The sequence below is a fragment of the Aspergillus campestris genome (genome assembly GCF_002847485.1).
Source record: "Aspergillus campestris IBT 28561 chromosome Unknown P168scaffold_6, whole genome shotgun sequence".
NCBI classification, from domain to species: Eukaryota; Fungi; Ascomycota; class Eurotiomycetes; order Eurotiales; family Aspergillaceae; genus Aspergillus; species Aspergillus campestris.
Window position 1 is genome coordinate 50,634 of NW_020194341.1, and position 27,002 is coordinate 77,635.

General features: G+C 48.3%; 14 protein-coding genes across 14 annotated transcripts; 8 read left to right on the forward strand and 6 right to left on the reverse strand.

Annotated features, from left to right (window-relative positions):
- The first annotated feature begins 7 nt into the window (after positions 1 to 7).
- On the forward strand, positions 8 to 1,083 carry P168DRAFT_327021 (lumazine synthase RIB4). Its single transcript, XM_024841189.1, has 4 exons — positions 8 to 30; positions 88 to 165; positions 223 to 388; positions 471 to 1,083. Exons 2-4 carry the CDS (start codon positions 123 to 125, stop codon positions 886 to 888), a joined length of 627 nt encoding a protein of 208 aa, XP_024692590.1. The 5' UTR covers positions 8 to 30; positions 88 to 122; the 3' UTR covers positions 889 to 1,083.
- P168DRAFT_327022 (proteasome core particle subunit alpha 7) lies at positions 1,014 to 2,476 on the reverse strand. Its single transcript, XM_024841190.1, has 5 exons — positions 2,270 to 2,476; positions 2,142 to 2,207; positions 1,931 to 2,089; positions 1,510 to 1,836; positions 1,014 to 1,455 (listed from the first exon to the last, which is right to left on the reverse strand). Exons 1-5 carry the CDS (start codon positions 2,270 to 2,272, stop codon positions 1,120 to 1,122), a joined length of 891 nt encoding a protein of 296 aa, XP_024692591.1. The 5' UTR covers positions 2,273 to 2,476; the 3' UTR covers positions 1,014 to 1,119.
- Positions 2,477 to 3,363: 887 nt separating this feature from the next.
- Positions 3,364 to 4,174, forward strand: P168DRAFT_290124 (uncharacterized protein). Its single transcript, XM_024837140.1, has one exon. The coding sequence runs from the start codon at positions 3,601 to 3,603 to the stop codon at positions 4,102 to 4,104; it is 504 nt and encodes a 167-aa protein (XP_024692592.1). The 5' UTR covers positions 3,364 to 3,600; the 3' UTR covers positions 4,105 to 4,174.
- Positions 4,175 to 5,276: 1,102 nt separating this feature from the next.
- Positions 5,277 to 5,597, reverse strand: P168DRAFT_281657 (mating alpha-pheromone PpgA; the record flags this gene model as incomplete). Its single annotated transcript, XM_024835941.1, has 1 exon — positions 5,277 to 5,597. The coding sequence occupies one exon, from the start codon at positions 5,595 to 5,597 to the stop codon at positions 5,277 to 5,279; it is 321 nt and encodes a 106-aa protein (XP_024692593.1).
- Positions 5,598 to 6,908: 1,311 nt separating this feature from the next.
- P168DRAFT_268567 (isocitrate dehydrogenase (NAD(+)) IDH1) lies at positions 6,909 to 8,752 on the forward strand (the record flags this gene model as incomplete). The annotated part of the gene is made up of 5 exons (XM_024835096.1): positions 6,909 to 6,941; positions 7,259 to 7,319; positions 7,380 to 7,454; positions 7,540 to 8,443; positions 8,512 to 8,752. The coding sequence occupies 5 exons, from the start codon at positions 6,909 to 6,911 to the stop codon at positions 8,597 to 8,599; spliced, it is 1,161 nt and encodes a 386-aa protein (XP_024692594.1). The 3' UTR covers positions 8,600 to 8,752.
- A 523-nt stretch (positions 8,753 to 9,275) lies between these two features.
- On the reverse strand, positions 9,276 to 10,168 carry P168DRAFT_235761 (18S rRNA methyltransferase BUD23; the record flags this gene model as incomplete). Its single annotated transcript, XM_024833488.1, has 2 exons — positions 9,276 to 10,092; positions 10,146 to 10,168. The coding sequence occupies 2 exons, from the start codon at positions 10,166 to 10,168 to the stop codon at positions 9,276 to 9,278; spliced, it is 840 nt and encodes a 279-aa protein (XP_024692595.1).
- Positions 10,169 to 10,474: 306 nt separating this feature from the next.
- Positions 10,475 to 11,536, forward strand: P168DRAFT_268571 (uncharacterized protein). The gene is made up of 2 exons (XM_024835097.1): positions 10,475 to 10,649; positions 10,744 to 11,536. Exons 1-2 carry the CDS (start codon positions 10,580 to 10,582, stop codon positions 11,373 to 11,375), a joined length of 702 nt encoding a protein of 233 aa, XP_024692596.1. The 5' UTR covers positions 10,475 to 10,579; the 3' UTR covers positions 11,376 to 11,536.
- A 71-nt stretch (positions 11,537 to 11,607) lies between these two features.
- Positions 11,608 to 16,526, reverse strand: P168DRAFT_252730 (GTPase-activating protein BEM3). Its single transcript, XM_024834346.1, has 3 exons — positions 12,801 to 16,526; positions 12,143 to 12,745; positions 11,608 to 12,084 (listed from the first exon to the last, which is right to left on the reverse strand). Exons 1-3 carry the CDS (start codon positions 16,102 to 16,104, stop codon positions 12,080 to 12,082), a joined length of 3,912 nt encoding a protein of 1,303 aa, XP_024692597.1. The 5' UTR covers positions 16,105 to 16,526; the 3' UTR covers positions 11,608 to 12,079.
- A 1,438-nt stretch (positions 16,527 to 17,964) lies between these two features.
- P168DRAFT_268577 (pre-rRNA-processing protein PNO1) lies at positions 17,965 to 19,116 on the forward strand. The gene is made up of 4 exons (XM_024835098.1): positions 17,965 to 18,125; positions 18,188 to 18,413; positions 18,468 to 18,891; positions 18,941 to 19,116. The coding sequence occupies exons 1-4, from the start codon at positions 18,050 to 18,052 to the stop codon at positions 18,995 to 18,997; spliced, it is 783 nt and encodes a 260-aa protein (XP_024692598.1). The 5' UTR covers positions 17,965 to 18,049; the 3' UTR covers positions 18,998 to 19,116.
- Positions 19,094 to 20,176, reverse strand: prs3 (proteasome core particle subunit beta 6). The gene is made up of 2 exons (XM_024834347.1): positions 19,961 to 20,176; positions 19,094 to 19,898 (listed from the first exon to the last, which is right to left on the reverse strand). The coding sequence occupies exons 1-2, from the start codon at positions 20,056 to 20,058 to the stop codon at positions 19,211 to 19,213; spliced, it is 786 nt and encodes a 261-aa protein (XP_024692599.1). The 5' UTR covers positions 20,059 to 20,176; the 3' UTR covers positions 19,094 to 19,210.
- A 134-nt stretch (positions 20,177 to 20,310) lies between these two features.
- Positions 20,311 to 21,385, forward strand: P168DRAFT_290131 (HCNGP domain-containing protein). The gene is made up of 3 exons (XM_024837141.1): positions 20,311 to 20,567; positions 20,633 to 20,684; positions 20,740 to 21,385. Exons 1-3 carry the CDS (start codon positions 20,496 to 20,498, stop codon positions 21,288 to 21,290), a joined length of 675 nt encoding a protein of 224 aa, XP_024692600.1. The 5' UTR covers positions 20,311 to 20,495; the 3' UTR covers positions 21,291 to 21,385.
- A 386-nt stretch (positions 21,386 to 21,771) lies between these two features.
- On the forward strand, positions 21,772 to 22,897 carry pre4 (proteasome core particle subunit beta 7). The gene is made up of 3 exons (XM_024837142.1): positions 21,772 to 21,934; positions 21,991 to 22,138; positions 22,211 to 22,897. The coding sequence occupies exons 1-3, from the start codon at positions 21,905 to 21,907 to the stop codon at positions 22,813 to 22,815; spliced, it is 783 nt and encodes a 260-aa protein (XP_024692601.1). The 5' UTR covers positions 21,772 to 21,904; the 3' UTR covers positions 22,816 to 22,897.
- On the reverse strand, positions 22,888 to 24,340 carry P168DRAFT_327031 (fumarylacetoacetate hydrolase family protein). The gene is made up of 3 exons (XM_024841191.1): positions 24,170 to 24,340; positions 23,199 to 23,920; positions 22,888 to 23,125 (listed from the first exon to the last, which is right to left on the reverse strand). Exons 1-3 carry the CDS (start codon positions 24,182 to 24,184, stop codon positions 22,993 to 22,995), a joined length of 870 nt encoding a protein of 289 aa, XP_024692602.1. The 5' UTR covers positions 24,185 to 24,340; the 3' UTR covers positions 22,888 to 22,992.
- Positions 24,341 to 25,549: 1,209 nt separating this feature from the next.
- Positions 25,550 to 26,414, forward strand: P168DRAFT_150045 (Hsp20/alpha crystallin family protein). Its single transcript, XM_024832795.1, has one exon. It carries the CDS (start codon positions 25,688 to 25,690, stop codon positions 26,285 to 26,287), a length of 600 nt encoding a protein of 199 aa, XP_024692603.1. The 5' UTR covers positions 25,550 to 25,687; the 3' UTR covers positions 26,288 to 26,414.
- Positions 26,415 to 27,002: the final 588 nt, after the last annotated feature.

Below are 27,002 nucleotides of genomic sequence, written 5' to 3' on the forward strand. Positions count from 1 at the left end.
CTCTAAAGATCCGTCACACCATAACTCAAGGTACGTAACCATCGCTCATAACTTCATTCACGTTCTCACTTTACTGATGAAACCCAGAATTAGCTCGTTGAACCACGCAATCACTTAAAATCATGACAAGTTTAAAGGGCCCTGGAGCTGCTCCAGAGCTTGATGGTGAGACCCGCCCTTGAAGACCTCGAGATCATTTTTGTGTTTAATGATCAATTGTAGGTTCTGGCTTGAGGATTGCAATAATCCATGGGCGATGGAACATGGGAATCATTGGCCCTCTTATGGAAGGGGCCAAAAAAAATCTTTTTGCTGCGGGGGTAAAGGAGGAAAATATCAGCATTCACACTGTCCCGGGCAGCTATGAATTGCCGTTCGCTGCTCAACGGTAAGCATATGCCTCCAATTCCTGAACTGATACATGTCAACCCCCCCCCACTGTTATCACCTGAGCTAAAGGGAACATCTAGAATCTATTCCGCCTCGCAAATCCAGGCAGCAAAAAGCTCCTCTTCGGCCGAAGGTATTAGCGCCACGGACCTCTTGTCTTCCTCCAATGCGGATCTCGGTAAGGCGCCGGCGCAGTCATCCACGGCCGCCTCGACGAAGCCCTTTGATGCTATCATCGCCATTGGTGTCCTCATAAAAGGCGAAACAATGCACTTTGAATACATTTCGGATGCCGTGTCTCATGGGTTAATGCGCGTTCAGCTCGAGTCTGGCGTTCCTGTGATTTTTGGAGTGCTCACTGTGCTGAATGAAGAACAAGCACTAGCCAGGGCTGGTGTCGGCAAGAACGCAATGCATAACCATGGCGAGGATTGGGGAAGTGCTGCCGTGGAACTTGGGGCGAAAAGAAGAGACTGGGCTGAGGGCAAGGTGGTTTAGTTGACAAATCATTGATTGTCATCACCCACAGTTTACAACAGCAACAGCATCTCTGTATTATTTCGTTTCTTACGCTTTCACCACTAAATTGACAACTTGGTCAAATCATCTTGTAAAAGACACCAAGATTCAGGTTATTGAGGTACATGAGGCACAATAGTGCAAGGGATAATAAAGGAAATGTTCGTAATTCTCCTATTCATGTCTGATCTCTGTGCTTAAATCATGGGACTATTCTTGCATCCGTTCACCTTCGTTGCTCTTTGTTCCCTCATCCTCCTCCTCATCTTCTCCCTCCAGAGCCCTCTTCGCTGCCTTCTCCGCTTCTTCCAGAAGTTCCTTGGGCACTTCTTCATGTCTCCCCTTGGTCGGTCCATCAAGGGAACTGATCCAAGACATCTCCAACTCAAATTCTTTGTCTTTGCTGTCTTCATGGGCGACATAGATGATTCTAGCTGCTTCTTTCACGGCATCGAGTAAGCTCAGGTTTTCAGAGCCGAGGTCTAGTTTTTCCAATTCGGCTTTAGCAGCCTGTCTTCCTTTGCCGGTGGCAGCACCGTAGTAGCCCTTGGACAAAAAGTTAGCACAGCGCCCAGTCTCATTTCATTGAGTGTATCTTACCCAGTACAAACCACTAGGTTCAATCATGTACAGGCCGGGACCCCCAGCCTTTGCTCCTTCGACCTTACCGCCCGAACCTGCGTTGGGTCCAGTGCCGACTTGCCCATCAACAGCTAGCTCGGCTTCGGAGTCCCAACCACCGACAATAGCAGTGACGCCAAAGGGGCGTACGCTGGAATATAGAGTATAGGCTTGTACGTAGCTGCCGAGACGGTTCGATAACGCGGAGACTGGAATGGGTCCTTTGTATACACCTCTCCAGGAAGAAGCTTCGTCTCGAGCTCGCGAAACGAAATGCCGACCATCAGGGACTAACCCAGCCGAGACCTATTGGTTGAAGAGAAGAAGAAAAGCATCAGCACAGCTCTTTCATCGAGATGAACTAGTGTATCCGAAACGGGTAAAGAGATGGAGGCCTTACAATACCAACATGACGGTCAACTGTTGCTATCCTTTTATTCGCGCCCGGCTTGAGTAGTTTGCTTGTGATGATTTTCTCTACAGCGAGCACCACGCCGTCTTTGCAACGAATGCCAATGGCGGTTCCCCCATTCTCGACTGCCTTGACAGCATATTCCACCTAGGATTTATTATTAGAAGACCGAACTTGTTGGGGCGGAGCACTTCATTACCTGGAAATTCCGGCCATCAGGAGAAAACACCGAATTCGAAAGATCATAACCAGTACCAATGGACGTCTGTATTATGTTAGCAGCGTTTTCAACATGCCAATGACCATAATGCAACAGGCTGAACCGACCATGGCTGTTATGCTGTATCTACCCTAAATGCGGGACAATCACAGCAGCACCTTTCGAGAGGATTGGCGGATGATGAAAGGATGCTATTTGCAGCGGTGCTGGATGTTTCAAAAGCTGAAGAGATAATTGCGAAGGGCAGGGAGCTAATCGAGTTGTAGACAATGGGGGCGGCCGTTGGTTGTTAGGTACCTAGGTAGCTAGGTAGGCACACTGTAACCAAGCTTACCGGACAACAGCTGACCTGAGTGATCGCGTCACGGGTTCTGCCTTCCGCGGTCACGTGATTCAACGTCACTGCCTGCCGTTGCTCCAGTCAATACATCAACGGAACCATGACCAAGGTATTTCGAGATATATAGATGTACTATTTTCTATGACGCCGCGGCAATGGTTGGTTGCAATGCCCATTTTCGCACCATTATGGGGTATCTTCAAGGACGTTTAACCATATACCCCCAGACGCCTTGAATAAAATCGCTCTATGCCAGAGACCAACTCATTTATGCAAGACCCATACTGACGAAACTGGTTACATCTACTGCCTGGCCGTCAGCACGGTGCTGTCCACCGCCAGATAGGGCGGGTCAATAGCGGTAGATTTAAAAGAGAGAGAGAGAAGAGAGGGGTGCTTGGCAATGGGCGTGCTCAGAAATGGACCATGTATCGGATCAAGATCCTTATGGAACAAGAGACTCGCGTTTACTATACTACAGGTTTTCGGTGTTCAAATTCTTGTATGAATGGGATGGGAAGTTGTGTAGATGGGTCACTAGGATTTCTGTTACTCCACTTGTTCATGTAGATTCGTCCATGATCCGGTGGAATGGTGCCCGATCTGATTACTTACATAGGCTTGGGTACTTGGGCATCTACAGACTTCCAATTTTCTGCCAGTCAAACATACCTTTCTTGTTTTTCTGATTGACTCAAGTAATGTTTGCTATTTCAAGGCTCTTCCTTTCCTTTCTTGGGATATGTTTACTTTGGTAGAAGTGGAACTTCAATATACGATATACAAATATACATGATCATTTCGCCAATTGTATTTTCACACACTTTCAGGACAAGCAATGGCGTCACATGAATTAGATGTCCTAGGAGGGTGCGCAGATACAACCTATCGCCCCGAAGAGAACATTGCATTCCGTTTTGTGAGAACCTTCGTTCCCTTACCTCCCCATTCTTCCTTCTCCACGGCAGTGTTGACCATCATAATGAACAGGGCAGCTCTCCAGTAGCTGACGATAGGAGTGAAGTCCAAGAAGAACTTATTGCCCTGTTTAACAGGCAGATTGATGTCGGAGAAACCACATTTTATGGAGACCAGACAATGCAGTTGCCGCTTTGGAACCAGTCTGTATATGATGCCACACAATGCCTCGACCATTCCCCATATGCAACTTTGGAGGAATTCACGCAACAGTCGGCAAATTCGAGTTGTGTGATCATGAAGGCGATGGATAATGATAGTCCAATGGACTGTGGCATCGGTCCATGGTCTCTTTCAACCGAGCAGCTTCAGGTATTTCAATATGCGCTTCATGAAAATCGATTGCGTTTTCATGGAGATCCATCAGCATACCAGGGATACAGTAACATTGTGGACTCTCCAGCCGCGGAAAGACAGCCCTCTGTGAATTTCAAGGTGCACCAAAACGGACAGACGTTGAGTCTCGAAACGGTGGACGGTTTGGAAGACCCGTCGCAACTACGCCCTGCTGTTGAGTCGGAAGCAGACAGCTCAACCCCGGAATATCTAGGTGATGACGACGACTTACAGTACGCAGAATCTTATATGATTGCTGGGTATGAGACACTTTCGGAGACATTGTGAAATACTGGCCTGGGTTGTCACGTCTTGAAGTTCATGAGCAACAGGTTCAATATATAAGGCCCGAGGGAACCAAGACAAAGATGGCTAAAACGGAGTAATATGGGAGTACTAAGGATAAAGTACTTATAAAGGGTTGGCGCCATTTCCCGGCGTATTTAGGATCAACGATTAGCTCGCATGGATACAGATGTGATTCTGAGCTTTGATCCTACAGCTGTATTGGCATGTACCTAAAATTATCAAACCTGTGTAGATAAACGAAATATTCAGCTACTACGATCACCTAGTGAGTTAGCTGACTATACGAAGCAAAGTGTCATTATTTCTTTATTGCATATCTTGCAGGTTCCCACGTCTTCAAGAACAGTCGCCTATGCCATAAACTTTCTTGCTTCCTACCAGCTCTTGAGACGACTTAGTCGTCTCATTACATTTCTACCATCATGACCAGCTCCCATGATACATTGGGAAGAGATGGGCAGCCACTGGCGATGATCAAACCCACGAGAACCCATAAATCCACCCATGGTCTGGCACTTGTGCTGGCCCGCCAGAAAGAGACACCGAATGAATTCTATAGACAAGCTACGAACGACTTTGGCGAGGGCAGGGATTGACAGTAACAGATTCTACTAGACTGGCTTGCTGCACAGTGCTTATAAAAGACATTTACTCTGATAATGAGACTAACTGAGCAATGGCCATGGGGGGGGGGGGGGGGTAAGATTGGTACTACCTCCCTCGGTGTTAGGTACGTATAAATCAAGGGCAGTCTTCATAGCCCTAAAAATAAGACTTTCAAGCAAAAATCATTTCTCCTACGCTTCACTGTCCATATACTCCCAAATGGACCTCCAAGCCCCCATAAGTATTTCATTTTCATTATTTTCTGACCCCATGACTGGACAAAAGAGCGTACTACCTTGATCTGGTAACAAGCAAGGCAGGCATAAAAGCAGTCCACATTGTCTTCACCGACCAACGCAGGAACGAAAGAGCACGTGAGGTGAGCCGTATGTCACACCTGCTTAAACCGATCTTTGCCGTGGAACATATCCCAAAAGGATCGCTCAGGACCCGCGAACCAGAGAGAACTATACACGAAAAGGGAACCGGTTTAGAAACACAGACCACCTAGTGGTGTCAGGTATTGGTTGTAGCAAACGAACCCTCTATTGCTCATCCTCCTCCTCAAGAGCCGCCATGGCTTCGGCCAGGGCATCGGCAGAACGCTTGACTTCACCGATAGCCTCGGCAGCTCGCTTAGCCTTCTGGCACCCTTGACCGGGGAAATGGCACCATGTGTTGACAGCTTCAGGGTCGGGCATGGCCTCTGCCAAGGCTTCAGCAGAACGCTTGACAGCACCGGTGGCATCGGCCGCACGCTTGAGCATGTAGCAGCCTTGGCCCGGGAAGTGGCACCAAATCTGCATGGCGGCACCCTGCACGGTGGTGGCCGCAAGCGAGGCAAGGACAAGAGTAACGAGCTTCATATTGGCGGGTGGGGTGACTGAGGGAGGAAGTTCGAATGAAAAGATTGATAGATCCTGGCTAGATGTTCACAAGATGATGTTTTTTGATTTTTCTGGAGGATGTGTCTACATTTCCACGACATCTAGAAGGACTTATATAGTTATTCAACCATCGAACTGTCCGGACCCTAGACGGGCATTTCATTGAAGAATGACAATAACCCTTATTGATGCATGAAAAGGGGAACTTTCGCCACGAGAAAAGGTAGCAAGGGCATGTCAGGAGCGCCTGTCGTTCAGGCAGTACACCAAGGATATCTATTGATTTACCAATTGGTCATGGTATGGAAGCCTCACCCGATTCTCCTTTCTACAAAGAGGGTCCGCCATGGCGTCGATTGCCAAAAAAGAATGGTGCCTGCAGGTCAGGGCCAGCCATCAGGCCGTAGAGGGAGCACCATTTGGATGATGAATAGAGAGAGTTGAGCTCGTGCCTCCTTACATTCAATAGACCCCTTCATCACATCTTTCATGAGGCTTAATTGGGCTATGCTGGAGTTGACGGATCCGTGAACAAATAGGGCTGTAGTTGGTCTTTCTTTCAAGTCATCAATGAATGGCATGCATGGTGCTAGTCAAAAAAGGACATCAATAAGGACGCCGGGTGAATTAACCTTATGATAGTAACCACGTGCTTGGTCGAGTGAAGATCCCTCAGAAGACAACAATCTAAATTGTACTGGAGGTTTGATTTGACAGCGTCTAATTCCTGCAGATGTATATCTTTTGATACTTGGATATCGTTTCCCAAGTAATGATTTCATCAGTCAATACACGGGAGAATACTGTAATTTTGGGTAATCAAGCATTGCCCGCTGTTACCGCGATGTCAAATCAAGATAACAGAAATACCAAATCAATTGCTGTATGAAATAGTAGATCAGAGCAGCCAACTCATTCCGAGCACCTCTTACCTACAGTAACAACTCCCACTGCCACATCGTATCCTGTACAAACCCCGTCATCATGTCAGGGTCAAGCTAGAGTGGCGACTGGTCTCTGACTAAAATCCTCCCGAGCCAAAGATAAGATCGGACCGTAGATTGACCGTATCATAGTGCCGCGACCATCCGCTATTTTTCCCTGCCTCGTGTATCAAATACCTGGACGGCCTAGGCCAACTGACTATTTTCCTTCGCTCCGCCGGCTCCGTCCTCCCGTCTCTTTGTCCTCCCCCCCCCTTCCTTCTACCGTGCACATCCTGCTCCGGCTCTATTCAATCTCCTCATATCACCTTTCTTTCGATCTATATACTTCCACCTGTTCCCGAAAATGTTTTCGCTGAGGGCAGCGCGACCTGCGCAGGTAAGAATTTGAAACCCACCGTCGTTCGTTTGTGGACTGTTCGGTGTTCTCTCACTTTTTTTCCTTTTTTTCTTTTTTTTTCTCTGTTCTTCAATCCTGCAGGTTACCTACTTTGCCATTGTCTCCACAACGTTGTGAATTCTTCGTCTACTGCTTCTTTCCCTCCTTCTGCTTGGATTGTACAGCGCAATTGCCTTGCTTTCTGTCATTCTTTTCTGGTTGATTCTTTTCGGCATTGGCATACTATCTTACGGAGACCCACCCCTTCTCGCATCGTCGTTTATATATGCATTGACTAATATGGCCATGGTGGTCAGTCTTTCCTGCACCGCGCAACGGTGTCTCCTAGCATTGCCCGGTCTTCGATCCCTGCCCGATGTATGGTTTACCCTTCGGTCACGATTTTGCCCAGGTTCCGCCGTTGTTAACCCGAAGCAGCTTTCGCTAGCGTCTCATCGGACATCTTCAAGCCTACCAAGTACGGTGGTAAATACACCGTTACCCTGATTCCAGGTATAGATCACCAGTCCATGTACTCCCTACGCGATTGTTCCGGACTCGCTGACGCGCTTTTTTTTTTTTCGCTTTCGCAATTAAGGTGACGGTATCGGTGCCGAAGTTGCCGAATCGGTCAAGACTATCTTCAAGGCCGACAATGTTCCTATTGAGTGGGAACAGGTAGACGTCAGTGGCGTTGATACGGGAAATAAGCACTCGGAGGAACTTTTCAAGGAGTCTATCGCGTCGCTCCGTCGCAACAAGCTGGGCCTTAAGGGTATCCTGTTTACTCCGGTGGAACGCTCCGGCCATCAGTCTTTCAACGTTGCTCTGCGCCAAGAGCTCGACATCTTTGCGTCCATCGTCCTCGTGAAGAACATCCCGGGCTACAAGACACGCCATGAAAATGTCGATCTTTGCATCATTCGTGAGAACACCGAGGGAGAATATTCCGGTCTTGAACACCAATCTGTGCAGGGTGTTGTCGAGTCGCTTAAGATCATCACTCGTGCCAAGTCGGAACGTATTGCCAAGTTCGCCTTTGGATTTGCCCTTGCGAACAACAGAAAGAAGGTCACCTGTATCCACAAGGCCAACATCATGAAACTGGCCGACGGTCTGTTCCGCAGCACTTTCCACAAGGTTGCTGAGACCTACCCCACTTTGGAAGTTAACGATATGATTGTCGACAATGCGTCCATGCAAGCTGTCTCGCGACCCCAACAATTCGACGTGATGGTGATGCCCAACCTTTACGGTGGCATCCTTTCCAACGTTGGTGCCGCTCTTGTCGGCGGACCTGGCTTGGTTCCGGGCTGCAACATGGGCCGCGATGTTGCCGTGTTTGAGCCGGGTTGTCGCCATGTCGGTCTCGATATCAAGGGCAAGGACCAGGCTAACCCCACTGCCATGATCCTCTCTGGCTCCATGCTCTTGCGCCACCTGGGTCTGGATGACCACGCGAACAGAATCTCGAAGGCTGTGTACGATGTAATTGGTGAAGGGTAAGTACAAAAACCCCAAAGAAACGAAATCTACAATGGCACCCGTACTGACTGAGGAATTCTTCTAGCCACACGAGGACGCGTGACATGGGTGGACAGGCTACGACCCACGAATTCACCCGGGCCGTTTTGGATAAGATGGAGACTTCCCTGTAATTTGGAAGGGACTGCTAGCTTTTATTGTGTTTCTAGTTTCGATAGAAGAGGGCTTGTATAGGATGTTGCTGGGAAGTTGCACCGGTTACCCTTGAATCGTGCGTAAATAATTTGTATTATCAATGATTCGAATAACATCAGATGTCAAATTGTACGTTCAGTATAATAGTCTTTTTTAGCCTTGCAAGATGAGCTAAGCCTTAGCAGATTGTATTTGTAGTCTGTGAATTGGCAATAGGCGACAAATTCCCTAAGTTTATTCGACAATGCTGACCCAATGTTGGTTTTACTCTGCTTTCTTCGCGTGCCCACATCAATGAGCACGTGCTGCGTGTGAACTCCGGCCATGAAACGCGAGGTGTTCTAGACCACGCTTAGCGTTCTTTGAGACATGTAGCCCCACGGCATGACGGGTAATAGACGCTCTAAAAAAGGAATCCGGACACCGCTTGTCAACGGCATCTGGGAGCAAAAGACCTGAGCATATGGGCCGATGGTGCTAGCGTTACTGATGAGACATTATGGCCTTAACACGTCAGTGAACGATGCGGTAGACGGCCAGAGCTGGTTGAACCCCAGTGGTAGAATCAGCTTTTTGAAATTGAGGTTTCCCGGCCCTGAGAGACCGTGCCGAAGCGAGTACGAAGACTGCATGGACCAAAGGAAGGATTCAAGCTCAGAATGCAATTTTCCTCTTCCTTCCAGTATATTTGGAATTCGCTTTGACGATTTTGCCCTTCTTGGTCATTTGATCCTTCTTCCGCATGATCCAGGCCTTGTCACCCTTTCTTGACAAAGATGCTTTGCCATTCTCCATCGCTCTTTTCCTGGCATCCAAGACATTCACGTCACTCATACCGTCAACAACGCCGGTGATATCACCTTGTAGACCGCCACCGCCAACTGTTAGAACAAGGTAAAGTTTGCTGTTCTTCGTGCCGGGGTCATCTTCAAGAATTCCTGCCCCAAAACCGGCTCTCATCGCAGCTCCACTGATCATGGTCCGCTGGGCATCGTTTTTCGGGTAGAATTGGCAGACAGCACGGCCTCCACGTTTCAAGCTCGAATAGAGACCTTCGAAGAATCGCCGCAGTCGCCCTTCTGGGCTGACGTCGCTTGTTTCCGCGTTGCAAAGCCACTGGATAGCGCTGATGCTGATGGCGGCGTCGAAAGTTCCAGGTCGGAACGGGATTCCTTGGCCGATATCCGCGAGAAATAAGTCGCCGTCTACGCCTCGCTGAAGCGCAACATCCAGCATGCTAGGTGAGATGTCCATTCCGATCCATGTGTGCGGTCCACCTTGTTCGCGAGGTTCTTGGGAGAGGATTTCGCCGGAGAGGCCAGAGCCGCAGCCGACGTCGAGGATGAGGGACGGAGATGACAGGTCGAGGAGTTCGAGGGCTCGATGTGTCATGTCTGATTGAATGTTTCGTATACGAGATGAAGTCGTGTATTTTCGAGACTCATCGTCACCGTAGAATAGGTCCGGAGGCCTGGTTACATTGTAAATAGATTGTATATTGTTCCCTGTCGGAGATAAACTTACAAGATATCCTCAGGGCGTGACATGTTGAATATAGCTCAGTATAGTCAGAGACTGGCAGATATTAAACAGAAGCCCAAGCTAGGTAGATTGGTACACAGAGTACAGAGACAATCTGCGACTGATATTGCGGGTATGTTTAAAAAGAATTTTGGTACTGATAACAGGCGATCACTTTAGCCTTTATCATTTTTTCTCTTTTTTGGCGTCCCTCCGCCCACGATTCCTTGGCATTTACCTGCGGCCTGAGGCATCGTGACGGCTCCGGATCAGTACGATGGATCCGCGCCAAGCTGGAACATCCTCGTGTCCCATACATAGACCAAGACAATCTGTTTGATTCACGCTCTTCTGCCTGCTGAAGGTCTCTCGAGTGATTTTGACCTTCCCTTCTTATTTCATTCGACCCCCCCCGCCCCTTCTCGTTTCCTTTCGAGATGTGGATCCTGCCACTGATAGGATACGCAGGAGTTATAGTAGGATTCTCATTCCTTACGCTCGCTATAGGTAAGGAACTATACCATGGACCTGACTACCTACTCGCTAGATAACGGGTGTGCGACATAAAACAGCGATGGGCTGACAGAATACTTACTACTAGCTTCCGGTCTCTACTACCTTTCGGAGCTCGTGGAGGAACATACAGTGCTGGCGCGTCGAGTATTAACTCGACTGATATATGGCATCATCTCCGTCCAAATCCTCCTCTTCCTCTTCGATGGATTCCCATTCTTCCTATCCCTCCTCAGCATCGGCTCGCACATAGTCTACGCAAGCAACCTCCGCCGATTCCCCATCGTCAAGCTATCGGACCCCCTATTCGTCCTATCATGCGTCCTCGTCGGCCTGAACCACTGGTTCTGGTTCTGCCACTTCTCAAAGCCCCTGCCTGCTTTCCGGGGATCGGGTAATTGGGACCAGTATGGAGCGGGAGACGTCCCGACTTTCACGGAGGTGGCTTCATACTTTGGGCTCTGTGTCTGGCTGGTTCCCTTTGCGCTTTTTGTGAGCCTGAGTGCGGGTGAGAATGTCTTGCCCAGTATGGGGTCCGAGTACGCTACGGGAGAGCGTGCTGCATCATCGTCGGGATTGCCTGGCAATGCGCTTGTGTCGGATGGGAAAGCGAAGAATAAAGGCATGGCCAAGGCGTTGGTAGATAGTGTTCGAGATTGGGTGAGCGAAAACGGAGAGCTGATGGGGTTCTGGAGGGGTGAGCGGTCAAAACGGTTTTAAGACCTAGGCATGGGTTGGCCAGGAGAGAAGCTAGAAATACTGCTCTTTTGTCACGAATTTCTCCTGCACCGGTGTTTTTCTTCTACGAATTTGAGATTCTAGTGTAACATATACATACATACATCAGCCCGGTGGGATCGATTGATGTGCAGAGTAAGGCGAAAGTTATTCAACTGAATAGTTTGGTAAGTTCTAGACTAGAGCACGGGAGCTATTGTTACGAGCTTGCAATGCCAGAGCACTTCATTAGAGGTAGATGGATATGAGCCTCGGCCATTCACAAGTCCCGGAGTATCAGAATATGGTGGAACTTGTTTCTGACAATAGACAATGGGATGGATATTATATCGAGCAAAGAGTCAGACAAAAATAGCAAGAGACCCCGGTGAACCAGGATCTGTATAAAACATAAGTGATATCAATGAAGAAGAAAGCATATAATCCATGAACTGCACAGGATATAAACAAAAATAGCGTGCAACGGTTAGAATTTGATTATGATTAGTGCAATGGTTCCTGGCCAGGTTTTTTTAGGCTTGTGTTAATTCATTTCACATTCATTCAAATCATGATTGGGCTTTGTCGCATAAGCAGACCCATTGTCTGGCGAATGGAATGCGTGACGCCTATTGGGTATGGAGGAATGAAAGGGACCACGGTAGGTAGATAGACAGTACGGGAGCGTATTGATGGGCTTCAACTTCTCAAGCTTTTGTGATTGCTAATTAGTCCATCATTCCAATAAAGATCCTCAAAGGGACACTCACAAAAATTATCGGATTGCTGATTATTCAGCTCCATGAAGAGAAAAGAACTTTCTCTTCTCTTTGCTTTAGCCGAATGAGAATTGTCCATGCTGGGAGATAGCATGCTATTGGTGGCAGGCGAACCCGACCGGCTGGAGTTTTGCTTCTCTGGGACGCTGTTTGGATGTTGCCCGTAGCTCGGCTGGACCGAAACGAATCCGGTGTCATTGGCACCATCCCGGGGATCGACGTTTCGGCGGAACGTTGTCTGATTGTAGGCGGGAGTCGGTATATCAGAAAACATCTGACGACGAGGAGAACGGATGTCGTCTGGGGAGTTTGGATTATAGGTATTCGGCTCCAGTGTCCCCAAGTTGGAAGTCGGGGGATGCTCAAAGATGTCTTCGAAATCAGTCAGGAACATCGAGAAGACAGGTGCCGGGATGTTTAATGTTGGAGCAAAAACGATCCCGACGTTTCTGATAGTCATCTTATTGACATCAGAGTTGTTGACAATGACAATTAAGAATTGGACCAGCGCCCGTAGCAAAGTATAATTCGGTCTTGGGAGTTTGTAAACAAGGAAATTGAAGGCCTGGATTCTCTTGTGTTTTTCTTGAAGGTCTGCAGGAGGAAAATTAGTGCTGAATAGAGCATATGCTGACAGTACGTCACTTACCAAGGACACGCAAAAATTCCAAATGCAGCTCGCGGGTAAGGACTGTCGCGGGTAGCTCCCGAAGATATTGCTTGAAAAGTGAGGCAATGGCATGAACGTCATAGTACTGGTCATCAGCAAGGAAGTCGATATCGCCTTCGGTATTGAACCGTTCCTTGAGTCCCTTTATAACCACATTTGATCCACTCAGACGGAATATACCCTCTTCCAGCTCTGCCTTCTTGGCAGTAAGATATTCTATACAGCGATAAACGACTGCCGGCAGAGTCACATCGACTGCTTGTGGCGCACAAAACTGGACTGCCTCAGCCAAGGGGATGCCAAAGACTGGCCGGACAAGCTCTCTTGGGAACCCTGGGCTACTGCTTTGGACCGGTGTTGTTGGAGACTCGGAACTGGTTTGAACTTGGGACGCGAGATCAAAGGATGATCTTGTACGGAAACCCCAGATGCTGCGTTTCTTCTCTTTAGTGCTGGTCGTTGTTGCCTTGTTGCCCCAGGCGCCGGCATTTTGGATGACTGCACCGTTAGTGGGCCCGGATATGAATTTGCTGGACTGGCCCTGCTCTGAAATAGGGCTTGTCAGTTGGCCAAATTCTGAGTTATCTGTTGATGGCCCTGGTGTGATCAACGAAGGTTTGGGATTTGGCTGATCGATAGATGGCCCAAAAACCGGGGGTTCTGCTGGAACGGCACTATCAAAACTGAATCCTTGGACAGTGTCTGCACCCTCTAGCTCTGAGTTTTCGGGTGCCCTGTTGCCCTTTTTAGGTCCATTTCCAAATAGTTTTGGCTTGCCAGGTGTGTTGGAAGTCGCCTTTGACGAAGCTTGTGCTTGCACTTGCGCTTTGGGTGGTGCAGGTTTAGAGGCCTCAGCTTCCGGGTTTCCGCCGACATGTTCTAGAAGGGCCTCAACCCATGTGTCCCTTTCTTCATCGCTCTCGGCACACAATACGTGACGGACAAGTGCAGAGGAATCCTTCTTCTTTGGTTCCAGGATAAGAAAGGCATGTCGATATTGGTTATCAGTGTCATCCTCGACACCCGAAGGAGGGGTGTTCTGGCCGTTTTGGGACTGTTTACCAATTTGCGCATTGTAGATTTTGATGGTTCCCATATGGGCCCCTCCCGGCGATTCATAATACTTCAACTCAGGGCCGTGCAGCACGAAATACCTTGCTTTCCAACCTCCGAAATTTTTTCCTCGTTTGGTCAGATACCCCTCCTTTCTAGGTTTCCCATCCTGACCGCGAATCAGTTCGGACTCAGGTTGATCATTACCCTTTAGCAAGCTAGTCTCATCGTCCCGAGCCTCGATTGCATGAGACGAGAGAAATTGGCAGACCACTAGGGCTGCTTTTTCGTCCATACAAGTGTTGAGAAGGGCTTCAAAGTAGGAGTTCAATGCCGCACGCCGAGCATCAACTTTCGCGGGAGAATGTCCAGTAAAAATGGACCGATCAGGTAACTTCTCCGAGAACGAAGACACCTGTTTGACTTGCTGATCTAGCAGTGGTAGAGCTGCAATCACCTTTTCAATGCGCCAAAGTTCCGAGTTATTCGATCGCGAAAATATACTCAGTGTGAAAACAGGTTCCTCTTCAAAAGGCTTGGAGGCCATGTAGCTATTTCTCGAAGGCCGAAGGCGTGACGACGACACCTTGACTTTCGTCGACGGAAGAGCGTTAGGCGGTAGTAAAAGGTCTGGATAATCCGGTGACACTAGTCCCTGGTAAATCCCATTCGAAGTTGAGGGTAGTGACTGTGGACTGTCTACCCTGACAGCCGAATCTATCGATGGCATAGGCCTGCTTGTAGCGTCCACAAAGGCGAATGAACTTGACGGCTCATTTGCAATCGCAGAGGGGGTAGATGGCCCCGTAGCAAACGAATCTTGATATTTTCCACCACGTGCAGAGAGGGCTAATCCTGATACATTGGCATCTGAAGACACAGGCAGAGAATTCAACGGATTTGACATGTCTCTCGGCATGCGCGGCAACGGAGAGCCAATGGGGCGATCTTCCGGTCTGGGACTGATGGGCAATCCTGGGCTTTTAGGGGCAGTGATGATATGGTGATCACCAAAAGATGGTGCATGTGCCATGTTGGGACTGAGTGTGAAACCCGAGGGTTTTACTTGTTCGCTCGATGTCGACCTTTGTCGCGGCTCCGAGGCAGATCCAACAAGCCCGGGGAATACAAGCGATGAATTTCCGTTGTTATCGGAATTACTCGGTGGGTTCGTTTCGTCCGACAGTATGAAGTCGCGATCTCGATCATCCTCATCCCTCGTCTTTCTCCGTCCGCGATCCACTGGCAACTCGTCCACGGCCAAGATATCCTCGTAGTCGGAATCGGAATCATATGGTCCAGGGTGGTTTATGTTTGTATGGTCGAGATGATTAAGATTGAGCGGGGCGGGGGGAGGTTTTCGGGCCGGGGGCGATACATTTTGCTGTCTATATTGGGCTTCGATATGCTCATTCCCGGCAGAATTGGAACTTGTAAGCGAGGTTGGACTTGTCCTTGATAATTCCTGTCGTGCATATACCAACGTTGGTGGATCTGGGGAGTTTTGTCCTTGCGACCTATCCAGTATTCCTCCCGGCTTGGCTTTTGTATGTCCTGTTCGCAATGCAAGAGATGGGTCAATTTCGTGGAGGTTTTTCAAACCCTCGCTATCAGAACCTGACCGCTTGACCTCCCCGAGTTCAGACCTGCCCGCGTGTGTGGCTTGGATTGAGGGCGGCTCTTCCCCCGCAGTTGTTTGGCGGAAAGCCTCGTCATTGTTGCTTGGGGGCTTGTGCTGTGCTTGCGGGCCTGGAACAGATGGTAAAGGGGGCGTCGGGGTTTGGAGTTCTTTGACTTTTTTCTTGTAGCGTTCTTTTTCCTTCAAAGCGCGTTCGAGGTCTTTGTTCAGCCCGAGGACCATAGTGCGCTGCTTCTCGACTAGCCTCCATAGTTGGGAGTTTTGAGACGCGGCATGGTGCTTTTCCTTCAAAAGATGTACGATGACTGCTTCGGCAGAACCTGCAGTAGCGATGAGGTTCCCGATATCAGCCTGGCTCAACGCGGTCGCATCGAAGGAAGTCTTATGCGACTGCGAAACAGAAGAAAGGGAGGATATCGCGGAGTCGATAGATGAGGTTCGGGGCATTGTGCGCTGGCCCAAGACCTTGCGCTCGCCGGTCATCGATCGCGAAGACTTGACGGAAGATATCGGGGAAGACGTCGCTGACTGAATTGACTCCGTTGCGTCCGAATCCTTACGCGGATTGCTGCTGTCTGTTTGTTCCTTCATGTTTCTATCATGCTGCTCGGATTTGCTGGGCAGCAGCGTCGTCCCTGGTGGGCTAGATATGGTCGAGTCCGCAGTCGACGGAGGAGCCGGAAAAGAAGCGTGTGATAGTTGACTATTATTGGAATAGCTTGCGGGATGAACAATATCCCGCAGTGGTAGATGTTGTGAAGAACCGGGGTTTTCCAGGGCAGGAGACTGGGGCTGGGAACTAGAATTTGAGAGAGACGGGGTAGGATTGGTAGGTTTGCGGGGAGAGGCAATAGCAGTAGGCCCGGGAGGCAAGTTGATCAGACGGTCCGATGGTGTTCCAAGATAATCCCTAGGAACGAGGTCGCCTTCCCACGAGGAAAGATTTCCAAATGCCCGATGCCTGGCCGAAGGGAAACCAGTAATTTCTGTGGGTAATTGCCGTGGAATTCTAGTACTGTCACGACCTTGGTGTTCCTGCGACATGGCTTAATTTAAGAATTGGAGCTGGCATGGTTGAGGAGACGCGGACTAAAACCGGCGAGTCGACGCTAACTACACCCGGGCCGTCTCGATAATATAGGGGGGGCGATTCCGTACCCGCATTGAAGACCTTCGATGAAGACAAGTCCTTCCACATTATAGAGGGGGTTATAAAAATCAGGGAGGGGATGAAGGAGAAGAAGGAGAAGAGAATTGTAAATGAGAATGGGAGTGAAAATGATAATATGGATCACAATCATCAACAAAGTGTGTCTCAATGTAGATATGTTTTTGCCACATTTTTTCTTTCCCCTTGAACTAGAGTCAAGTGGGAAGAGAATAGAGAAAAGGGGGGCGTGGATGAAGATGACAATAACCCCAATTACAAGGATAATGTGAATATACAATGGCAAGAGTTTTACACTGATATCAATGGGAACAAAACAATTATTGAACAAAGAAAACAAGAGCATATGAAGCCTAGCTATTCTTTAGTCATAACAATACTTTTCTCTCTTGGCTTGAGTGATAGTACGGAGTACGGAGTACAGAGTATAAAGAATTCCCTTTTCGAAAAAGAAAACACTATAAAAATAATAATAATAGACCTTGGATCATTATATTATTATTCACGCAGTGGGCAAGGTGTGGTCCAAGAGAAGGATATAAAGTCAAACAGATAAGTTAGAATCCTTCACATTAGCTGCTCACTGCAAACAACTACCTAGAAAATACAACACCCATACTGAAGTTAGGCCAAAACATAATATGATCTATCTCCATTCCAGGCCAGCAACCATTGCGACGTAAGAATGCTTTTTTCTTTTTCTTGCTTTCCCATTCAACTCGTACGGAGTACATAAATAACTATAGAACCTAGGTGTGTAGCAGTAGATACCAGTCAGTGTAATGAACTAGTGTCTGTTCCAGTCAATATATGGATGTCAATAAATGTAGACGATAAATATCACGCGCAAAGAAAAAGGAAAGAAGAATAACATTAAGAACCCGGCAATATTGACTATACTGGAAAGTTGATTCAAGACATGTGAACAAGCGGTTTATTGAGGCGTCTCTCAAGTATTGCCAGATCGGGAAACCTTGATAGTGACCGTGGATGATAGCAATCGACCAGTATATAACTCACAATAACACTTGGACAATAGAGTCAAGTGCCATCTATAGAAATCAGGTGGTTTGATCTACCTGACTACTACTGCATCAAGTAAACCTCTGAATTGAAGCTATAAACCAGGTTTATCTTATCATCTTATCACCTTATCGATTGTTGAAGGTAGGGTGCCTGGAGCCTGACAACGCCTCCCAAAGGCTGTTTGTATTGTTTGCAGTAAAAATCTCTAAAGACTTCCGCACCCCCACTCCTCTGGACAAAGCTAAAGGAATTTCAGATGATAACAAGGCACTAAAAGCAGATGTACAAAAAACCTTAAGTCAATTTAATTCTTCTTTTCAAACCACCACACTCTACGGGAAAATGCCAGCCCCGACAGGCCTTAAACAGTCGGGCGAACCGACAACAGCCGCCCCCTTCGATACCCTTCAAACACATGGTTGGTCGTCTTGACAGTTATGCGAATTTGGCCCGAGCCTCCAAACTAACTGCTTCTTGAAGACCAGAATGATGAAGTCTTGATCGATACCCAGAACCCGGTGGACAACGGGACGGCGGATTCTGCTCCTGTAGCAGGATCGGCCCAGGACTCCGAGATGCACATTGATGAAGAAGGACGACCTGTTTTCACTCCCGCCAAAGATGTCAATGGTGTCTACCGTGTTGAGACTCGGAAAGTGCCTGTCCCGCCACATAGGATGTCGCCATTGAAATCATATTGGGCCAAGTCAGTGTGACCTCTCACGAGTACCAGGCTGAGACTGACTATTGACTTTCTAAGAATCTATCCTCCCCTCGTCGAACACTTGAAATTACAAGTGCGGATGAACATCAAGAATCGCGCTGTCGAGTTGCGAACCTCCAAATTCACCACAGATACCGGGGCGCTTCAGAAGGGCGAGGATTTCATCAAAGCTTTCACTCTTGGCTTCGATGTCGACGACGCCATTGCACTATTGCGACTGGATGACCTATACATCCGCTCGTTCGAGATCCGCGACGTCAAAGCGTCCCTCAACGGTGAACATATTGGCCGCGCAGTTGGCCGTATAGCTGGAAAGGACGGGAAGGTGAAGTTTGCGATTGAAAACGCCAGTCGGACCAGAGTCGTACTGGCCGACCAGAAGATACATATCCTCGGAGGGTACCGGTCGATATTAGTGGCCCAAGAGGCGATTGTCAGCTTGATTCTGGGCAGTCCTCCCGTAAGTCATCTCACCCACCTAGTTTGCGTTCATTGTTGACAATGAGTAGGGTAAGGTCTACGGAAACCTTCGCAAGGTCTCGGCACGAATGAAGGAGCGTTTTTAGATCATCGTCCCTCTAGTTTCCCACCCCCTTTGGCGCAGTTCTTTTTTACTTTGTTTATTCTCTGGTCATGGATGTTATGGTTTTTATGGTAGCAATGAACAATAATTGGCATGATTACGAAGGTTTCGCCGCAATTATTTTCAATAATGAGAGCACGTAAAGTTGAATAGTTGGGCTTTATGAGAGATAGAACAAGAAGCGCATCTGAACCACCTAATCCTGCTTCAAGGGGAAGTACTTCTCCTCTATCCCACTCTTAGTTATGACCATCATTTGCAAGCCATCTCCGACTTCGATATGTCTCTCCACAGCGCTAGTAAACGCATCCTTCACGAGGTGCTCGACTGTCCCCATCGGCAACAGCTCTTTCTTCTTGGCCTGCAGGTCATGTCCTTCACCACTGCCAGGAATGTATTGGTTCTTGAAACTGACTTGGTTGTCAAGGAACGGCATGATCAAGCTTGCAGCGGAGCCCGCGGCTCTGCATTGTTCCCTCTCGTAAGAGCCAACCGGATCGTAGCTGTACAGAGCTCCCTTGCCCTCCTCATCTAACCCAGCCAGAATAGCGGTTACGTAGTAGGGGAAAAACCGCTTCGAATAGAGGATCGTTGACAATCGTTGAGCACAGGCTCTGACTGACATGGGTTTTCCGTGCTGATACTTATACATCTTGACAATGGCGTCTAGTCGTTCCTTGAGCGCGTGTCCGTCTGCCGCGAAGCCCACAACTGACAGGATGATATGGGCATTCTCTCCAGTATCATCTTCGCCACCGATCTTGAAGACCTTCGGGGAGTATCGAGAGTTGATGTTGTATCCAGCGACGGAGCGAGTGTCACCGGCGAGGATAGCAAAGTCCTCGCCAGTGATTCCTAAGGTCGAGCCACCATTGTCGGTGTAACTAGAAACATGTTTATTAGTTTGACTATTGCATCAGTCCAGATGATCATGATCATTACGTACGGATAGAACGAGTGCTCTTTGTGTGGTGCAGTGGTCGGAGTACCAAAGGAATATCCGATTGTCCCATTCTGAGACTGATGGCCCATGGCAGACATCATAATTACTGGAGGATTGTTGTAGGAAAAGCGTAAGTCGTGGAGAAATAGAATTATAATGAAATCGCTGTCTGTAGAGAAATGTGAACTTCTTTATGGGTAAATGAGGTTGGGGGAGCAGTCATGGATTGAGCTGTAGGTAACCTCTCTGACGCGATGCCGTGTTAACAGCTCGATCGGCTTATATAATGCGGGCCAATTGGCCCATGCCATATGACCTCCAGAACCTCATAGATCTGCTATTCAAGCTGCCCTCTTTTTTACTATGGTATGTAGTTGGAATCTTTAACATAATATTTATTCTAATCATCATCGCTTTCATTTGAGCCCCTTATTGGGACCTCTTCGCTCCTCTATCCGACAGCGCGTTACCTTCCTCAAGATCTCTTATCTCCAAATTCTAAGCTGGTTTTGTAACCTACGCAGCAGCTCTTGCAACTATGCTAGGTCTTGGAGACTATGAAAGCAGCAGCGAAGATGAAGTTAACGACAAGACTTCCCCTCCCACTGAGGTATATCCAGTCCCATGAATCTTAATTATTCCTGTTTTCACTTCTTAAGCTAAAGCTCTTTCTAGCGCGCGCCGCAAGAGCAGCCAAGAGAAGGTCTGCAGACAACGGAGAGTCCAGGTACCTTGGTCTTCCATCTTTTACTTTTCTCCATATAGAATCTCACGAACGGTAGTGAATCGAGAGGCTCATAGTGGCCAACAAGGTCTACCGGAGAAGAACCCAAACTCGGAACCTCGGGGTCCTATTCTTGGGCCATCTCATGAAGACACCCAATCTACAATAAGCGCCTCGCTCAATGGACAAACCTCACCGTTCCCACCACCTCGTGCATTAATACATGACTTAACACTCCCCCCGGTGCCGAACCTTGAGATACCACCGTCTCCGCCGGGAACTCCTCCTCCCGCGGCCAATGCGAAGTTTTCGCACTTCCTGTCCTTGAAAAGCCGTGGCACCCATTTCAATGAAAAGCTGGCCGCGTCATCTTCACTGAGGAACCCAAGTCTACTCAAGAAACTTATGGAGCATGCAGGAATTGACGACCAAGCGCAGTACTCTACCTCCCTTCCACCCGACTTATGGTGTATTTCTGATCTCCCAGGGTGGGGCTTCAAGGAGGAACTCCTGAAGGCTCAGAAAAAAACCCAGGATACAGCAGAAAAGAAGCAAGCTGCTGGTCAGAAGGGAACGGTTGACTTTGTGGTTGCAACAGCGACTGAGTGACCCAACAATCCTACATACTCAGAGCAGGAGTCCGAGGAACGAGAAAAGTGAAACATGATATATGTAAGATAGATGAATAAATATACCCTCATGAGAATCAATGTTTTTATTGAGATTATTGTCATGTTGACGTTGTCTGAAAGAAGATATACAAGTAATTGGTAAGATATACAGCCGTATTTATGTTTTATCGGAGGATTATTATATTATTAATACATTCCTGGTCATATTGATTCAATGCTATAGAATTACTATACTGTATAATCGTGTAGATATGAATTGAATTTGATGATATAGATACTATGAATATAATTTAAATTTACCACGTAAAACAATGTTTTGCTTAATCAAGTGGGTGACAACGACATCATTGTTGGTACCAGGTAGTATTGGCCGGTCATGTCACGGGTTGGAAGATGGGTTTCACCGCCCGAGAGTGTAATGCAAGAGGAGCTCCTGCGTCAGCTCTACTGCCTATCTAAGCAATCAACCCAAACCACGCATTTCAGCTTCTTCATTTGCTCTTGAGGTCTCTATTATCTCAACATATCACTTGGCCGAACAAACTTATACACGCACCTTTATAATACTTACGCAGCCTACCTTCATTCAAGATGAACCATTTCCCAGAACTATGGGGTCGGGTAAGGTTTCATTCATCTTCACACGGATGCTATCCTAGCTAACACGATAACTAAAGCCCAGAGATGATGTCTATGGTCCCTACAACTCATCTTACCTCAAGAGCACCGGTCCTAAAACCCATACTCAGTCCCCCGCTGTGACCGGAACCTCCGTGGTAGCGGTCAAGTTCAACGGCGGCGTTGCGATTGCCGCTGACAACTTAGGTACGATCCTGATCTCGTGAGGGTATTCAAACGAAATGAAACCGAATTAACACCTTCTTCTCTCATGAACAGCTTCATATGGTTCCTTGTCTCGTTTCACCGATGTCAAACGTCTACGTGTGTTCGGTGAATCTGCCGTGGTTGGATTCAGCGGTGATGTGTCTGATATGCAGTACATCGACCGTCTCCTAGAATCCATCGACATCAGGGAGAACTACTCCACCCATGGCAATCTACTCAACGCGAAGAACCTTCACACCTATCTCTCGAAGGTGTTTTATAAACGCCGATCCGATTTCAACCCACTGTGGAACCATATCCTAGTCGCCGGATTCGATGGAGACAAGAAGCCTTTCCTCAGCTCCGCTGACCTTTTGGGGACTACATACTCAGGCCCCCACCTTGCAACTGGATTCGGTGCCCATCTCGCCGTACCGATCCTTCGCCGGTTGTTCCCAGAAGAGAAGCCTATCGAGGAGATCACCAAGGAAGATGCGGTTTCCGCCTTGAGAGAATGTCTCAAGGTTCTATGGTATCGCGATGCCCGGAGTCTTGACAAGTACTCGATAGCCATCATTACTGAAGACGGGGTAGAGCTGAATGAAGACCAGAAGCTTGAGGAGCAGAGCTGGGCGTTTGCTGAATCCATCAAGGGATACGGAGCTCAGGTGGTCTAGGTGCTCCGCTTGTATTTAGGTTAACGCCGAAGTGTCTACGATTTAATCCCACGTCACATGGTCTGGTATTTTAGTGTTCAAGAGCATTCATAGTATAAACAACCAACGGGTAACAAATGTGCTATTTACATGTAGCCTCAGCGGGAATAATTGTAGCAAGGAAGTCCGTAGGAACCTTTAAAGCTTGGATGAGGGCTTCTGGTAGACAACCTGGTTAGTACACGAGCCCACGCCTTCGAGGTTAACCTCGACCCGGTCGCCGTCCTTAAGCCAAAGCGCAGGTTTCCGGCCCATCCCAACACCTTCGGGCCTATAGGAAACTGATTAGTACCCGCCTATCAGGAAACCCCATGGTTAGGATTTATAACAAGGCCTTAACTTACGTTCCAGTAAAGATCAAGTCACCAGGCAACAAAGTAGTGCCCTGGGACAAAAACGCGACTGTCTTAGCCACGCCGAAGATCATATCCTTCGTCGAAGACGACTGCACAGTCTGGCCATTGAGTTTCGTCGAAATCTGGAGCGCATTGGGATCACGGATCAACTTGGAGGACACGATGCCCGGTCCCCAAGGAGCCCAGCCATCGAAGCTCTTGCCCAGACCCCATTGGCCTCCACCGCGCTTGATTTGCCAATCGCGGTGGGAAACATCATCGCCCACCGCATACCCGAGGACATAATCCAGAGCGCGGTTTTCGGGAACGTCACGGGCTTCTTTCCCGATGACGATGACCAGTTCGCACTCGTAGTCCAATCCTTCGCTTTGCTGTGCGAGGCTCGGGACTGGGATCTCGTCATGTGGCCCTGTGATAGCGGTGATGGGCTTGTAGAAAAGAATTGGGTACGTGGGCGCAGGAAGGTTGGATTCCTTGGCGTGTTGCTCGTAGTTCAGACCCAAGCCGCGCACAGTTCCGATGTCCTTGCGGGCTAGGGGCGATAAGAGCATCTTCACTTCGGCGATTTTGTCCGTGACTTCGTGCTGGCCGAAGATATCGCCCTGGATCACTCGTGCTTGAGTGGTCTTGGCAATGTCGGTGACACCGGCGGGAAGGATGGCGTCTCCGTAGTAGGTCTGGCCATCCTTTGCCAGGAAGTGAATGAGACGCTGTATGAAATGTTAGTGGCTAACATTAAGTGTACGGAGAGAGGACGGTGGGATGCGCAAAGCTAAAGAAGCTGGAGAAGTTTAAGAGGCAACGAAGCACGCAGGCACGAAACCCAAAAAGAGAACAGACTTTGACCTTCCAACAAGTATCATGTAGAGCTATGCAAAGTATAGGGTGGGATGTGCAATGTGCGATGTGTGTTTATTTGCGAAACTGCGTCAAATGACGTAGTCTATGGTTATACTCACAGAGAAGGTGACCATCTTGAACAAATCAATGTCGACAGTAACTATAGGGCGATTTTGGAAAAGAAACTACTAGTTTAAGACCGTCGAATTCAGTGTGACCAGATTGATAAAGGGTGTCCGTGATAGTAGGTGGGATAGTAAGTACTTAGAGACCTTCATAGTACAGAAAGTGCTTCATGCTCGGCACGTTCCCTCACTCGGTCGGCCTGAGGGGTGTTCCTCGGCCCATACCATTGAGACGTATTACATAGGAGTACACAGCATTACCTTCGATTATGGCTTGAAAATGACCGGGAAAGGAGACAACTAGTCAATTGACTTAGTCGCCTTACACAGTATGGTAATTGTGTGACGGCCCATTACACCCGATCGGAAAAGGTGATTTCTCCAGACCGGCAGAGACCGGAGCTAAGGAAGGGAAGCTTGTCCGCTTATCCAAATTCATCAATCAACTATGACAGAACTTCTGTCGATACTTGACCTCCATAATTGTCGCTAAACAACAAATGCGATGAAATATAGCGCTTGATTTGGCTTCCAAATCAGGTGTACTTGTATCAATCCATGGCGCGACTGTCTGGTCTTCAGCGGGAGGTTCTGTCCCTCTACCGGAAATGTCTGAGGGAAATTCGGAAGAAGCCTTCTGTGAGCGCCTCTAGCTCAGGTTCTGGCCATTGACATGAACACAGACTAATGAATTGCGACATTGATCACTGCACAGGATTCAAGAGAGAACTTCAGGTCCTATACTAGGTAGGTTTGAGCATCCATCTGTCAGCTCACGCAAAATTGCTAACGTCCCCGGCAGGAAGGAATTCGAAAAGCATAGGACACTCAACAAAAAGGATTTCAACGCCATAGAATACTTATTACGCAAAGGGCATAGGCAGTTTGAAATGTATTCTTCGCCTGGAATCCGCAACATCCGATAACAGAGTTGTCTGACCCGATCCGCGCCATGCCACAACCACTGGGAAACACAACCGACGGATAGACATGCTCAATATTCATGGTATCGACGAGGCGGAATGGATGACGTTCTGATGAAGCGCCATGCGCATTCGTCTAGGAGGACAGGAAGTCGAGACCTGTATTTGGTCATGTGACCTCAAACTCGGAGAAGCACCGGACCCATGACGCGCTAGTCCGGAAGTAGTAAGTAGCTGCTTATCAAGACCGCTTATCAGTCCGCGGGATATGGAAGGCTCCAGAGGCATCTGGCCAGGTCCAGTTGCTTCCATGCTGAATATATCATCATGTTCAAATCTATACACAACAATCTTGCATGGTCAATTCTGCTCATTGCTTTGATAAGCTAGCAGATTCCAGAACAATTGTTCTTGTCTATAAAATAGCGATTCATATCTCTATTCAATCCAACATCTAGATCCACACTTCTATTATAATCCATCCATCTGCATCGTTATCAACCAAGGTTGTCATCTAGCACCAGACCGTCAGATCTTGTACATCCCAATCTATATCAACAGTGGGGAAAGCTTCCCAAATCGCGAAACAATGGTCTTCTTAACTTCCCCTCTGGCGAGCAACTGCGCGCCTCTTTTCTCTCTGCTCGATGACTATGACATTCCTCGCTCCAGCCGTTCGAACAAGGCGGTAGCCACACCACCATTCATCCCCACTTTTGACGTTTATGAAACAAACGACACATACCACCTCCATGGCGAACTACCTGGGGTTAGTCAGGAGGATATCGCAATCGAATTTACGGATCCCCAAACAATGTCTATAAAGGGCCACATGGAGCGCAGAGACCACCTCAAGACCAACTCCACCCGGCGGATCAACCAGAAATCGAGCAGCCCACCACCGAAATATCACCAGCCGACTGTTGAAGAGGACTCTGGTGAGGATGATGGAATGTCTACCGCTTCTTCAAGCAGTTCGTTTTCCCAGGTGACTCCCAGCGAGGAGACTGAATCACCCACCTACAAGTACTTGATAAGTGAGCGTTCGACCGGGGACTTCTACCGCGTGTTTTCCTTCGCAACCAGGGTCGACCAAGACTCAGTCAGGGCCCGCCTACAGGATGGCATTCTTTCTATATCAGTTCCGAAGGAGCGAGCTCCGCAGCTCAAGAAGATACGGGTCGAATAAGCAGCCGTCTTCCCTGTTGAGTCTTCATGGTCTGGTGTTTTGTTGGGAATACTTGTGCTTGTACTACAGCTTTTTGTTTATGTTTGTGTAATTATCTTGGAAGAGCGACAATTGTTAGATTAAGGGAATGACGACCTTAATGACTTAATGGACTTTACCGCCTACTGTTCTCCCCAAAGTATATATAAGCGGATGATAGATCCACGGAAGTAGCTTCAGCACTATGTCATACGAATGAGCAATTTAGCCTATCTCAAGTACCACAATACATAGCTTCCACCCATGTAATAACCTCAACAAGCATATCACAACAAAAGCCACGCCATCCCAACTCCACCAAGCTGCAAGACCCCGTCCACCCCGTCTGAAACCCACCATCGCACGAGCCACGAATCACAACATGAAACAAAAAACAACGTGTAGCAATCTCGCTCCAGAGCTTGGCCCATGCAGCCCCAAGTAACACCGCCTTTCCACACAACGCAACCCACCTAGGATAGCTAGACAAAGCGGTGCCCCACGACACGAGGCTCTCCTTGGCAGATATGTATGTGGGACTGGTGCAGATAGACATCGCTTGGATCTCGCCTCGGGCGTTAGCGCAAATAGGTTCGTCCATCCCTTGCTTCTGGCGGTCAATGGGCGTAGGCTTCAGGTGCTTCTATGTAGCTAGTAGCTACCGAAGGCAATCTAATGTAATGTGCGCGAGAAATAT

Excerpts from the sequence above, each read along its gene's own strand:
- P168DRAFT_327021 (XM_024841189.1), top strand. The coding sequence starts at position 123 with ATGACAAGTTTAAAGGGCCCTGGAGCTGCTCCAGAGCTTGATG. Across the intron at positions 166-222 it reads AGCTGCTCCAGAGCTTGATG|GTTCTGGCTTGAGGATTGCA; the intron begins GTGAGACCCGCC and ends GATCAATTGTAG. Across the intron at positions 389-470 it reads TTGCCGTTCGCTGCTCAACG|AATCTATTCCGCCTCGCAAA; the intron begins GTAAGCATATGC and ends GGGAACATCTAG.
- P168DRAFT_327022 (XM_024841190.1), bottom strand. Across the intron at positions 2,090-2,141 it reads CTGATGGCCGGAATTTCCAG|GTGGAATATGCTGTCAAGGC; the intron begins GTAATGAAGTGC and ends AATAAATCCTAG. Across the intron at positions 1,456-1,509 it reads AACCTAGTGGTTTGTACTGG|GGCTACTACGGTGCTGCCAC; the intron begins GTAAGATACACT and ends TTTTTGTCCAAG.
- P168DRAFT_290124 (XM_024837140.1), top strand. The coding sequence starts at position 3,601 with ATGCAGTTGCCGCTTTGGAACCAGTCTGTATATGATGCCACACAATGC.
- P168DRAFT_268571 (XM_024835097.1), top strand. The coding sequence starts at position 10,580 with ATGTGGATCCTGCCACTGATAGGATACGCAGGAGTTATAGTAGGATTC. Across the intron at positions 10,650-10,743 it reads ATTCCTTACGCTCGCTATAG|CTTCCGGTCTCTACTACCTT; the intron begins GTAAGGAACTAT and ends ACTTACTACTAG.
- P168DRAFT_252730 (XM_024834346.1), bottom strand. The coding sequence starts at position 16,104 with ATGAAGGAACAAACAGACAGCAGCAATCCGCGTAAGGATTCGGACGCA. Across the intron at positions 12,746-12,800 it reads GGAATTTTTGCGTGTCCTTG|ACCTTCAAGAAAAACACAAG; the intron begins GTAAGTGACGTA and ends TTCCTCCTGCAG.
- P168DRAFT_268577 (XM_024835098.1), top strand. The coding sequence starts at position 18,050 with ATGCCAGCCCCGACAGGCCTTAAACAGTCGGGCGAACCGACAACAGCC. Across the intron at positions 18,126-18,187 it reads CGATACCCTTCAAACACATG|ACCAGAATGATGAAGTCTTG; the intron begins GTTGGTCGTCTT and ends TGCTTCTTGAAG. Across the intron at positions 18,892-18,940 it reads TGATTCTGGGCAGTCCTCCC|GGTAAGGTCTACGGAAACCT; the intron begins GTAAGTCATCTC and ends GACAATGAGTAG.
- prs3 (XM_024834347.1), bottom strand. The coding sequence starts at position 20,058 with ATGATGTCTGCCATGGGCCATCAGTCTCAGAATGGGACAATCGGATAT. Across the intron at positions 19,899-19,960 it reads AAAGAGCACTCGTTCTATCC|TTACACCGACAATGGTGGCT; the intron begins GTACGTAATGAT and ends ACATGTTTCTAG.
- P168DRAFT_290131 (XM_024837141.1), top strand. The coding sequence starts at position 20,496 with ATGCTAGGTCTTGGAGACTATGAAAGCAGCAGCGAAGATGAAGTTAAC. Across the intron at positions 20,568-20,632 it reads AGACTTCCCCTCCCACTGAG|CGCGCGCCGCAAGAGCAGCC; the intron begins GTATATCCAGTC and ends AGCTCTTTCTAG. Across the intron at positions 20,685-20,739 it reads GCAGACAACGGAGAGTCCAG|TGAATCGAGAGGCTCATAGT; the intron begins GTACCTTGGTCT and ends CACGAACGGTAG.
- pre4 (XM_024837142.1), top strand. The coding sequence starts at position 21,905 with ATGAACCATTTCCCAGAACTATGGGGTCGG. Across the intron at positions 21,935-21,990 it reads TCCCAGAACTATGGGGTCGG|CCCAGAGATGATGTCTATGG; the intron begins GTAAGGTTTCAT and ends CGATAACTAAAG. Across the intron at positions 22,139-22,210 it reads GATTGCCGCTGACAACTTAG|CTTCATATGGTTCCTTGTCT; the intron begins GTACGATCCTGA and ends TCTCATGAACAG.
- P168DRAFT_327031 (XM_024841191.1), bottom strand. Across the intron at positions 23,126-23,198 it reads GACTTGATCTTTACTGGAAC|GCCCGAAGGTGTTGGGATGG; the intron begins GTAAGTTAAGGC and ends AGTTTCCTATAG.
- P168DRAFT_150045 (XM_024832795.1), top strand. The coding sequence starts at position 25,688 with ATGGTCTTCTTAACTTCCCCTCTGGCGAGCAACTGCGCGCCTCTTTTC.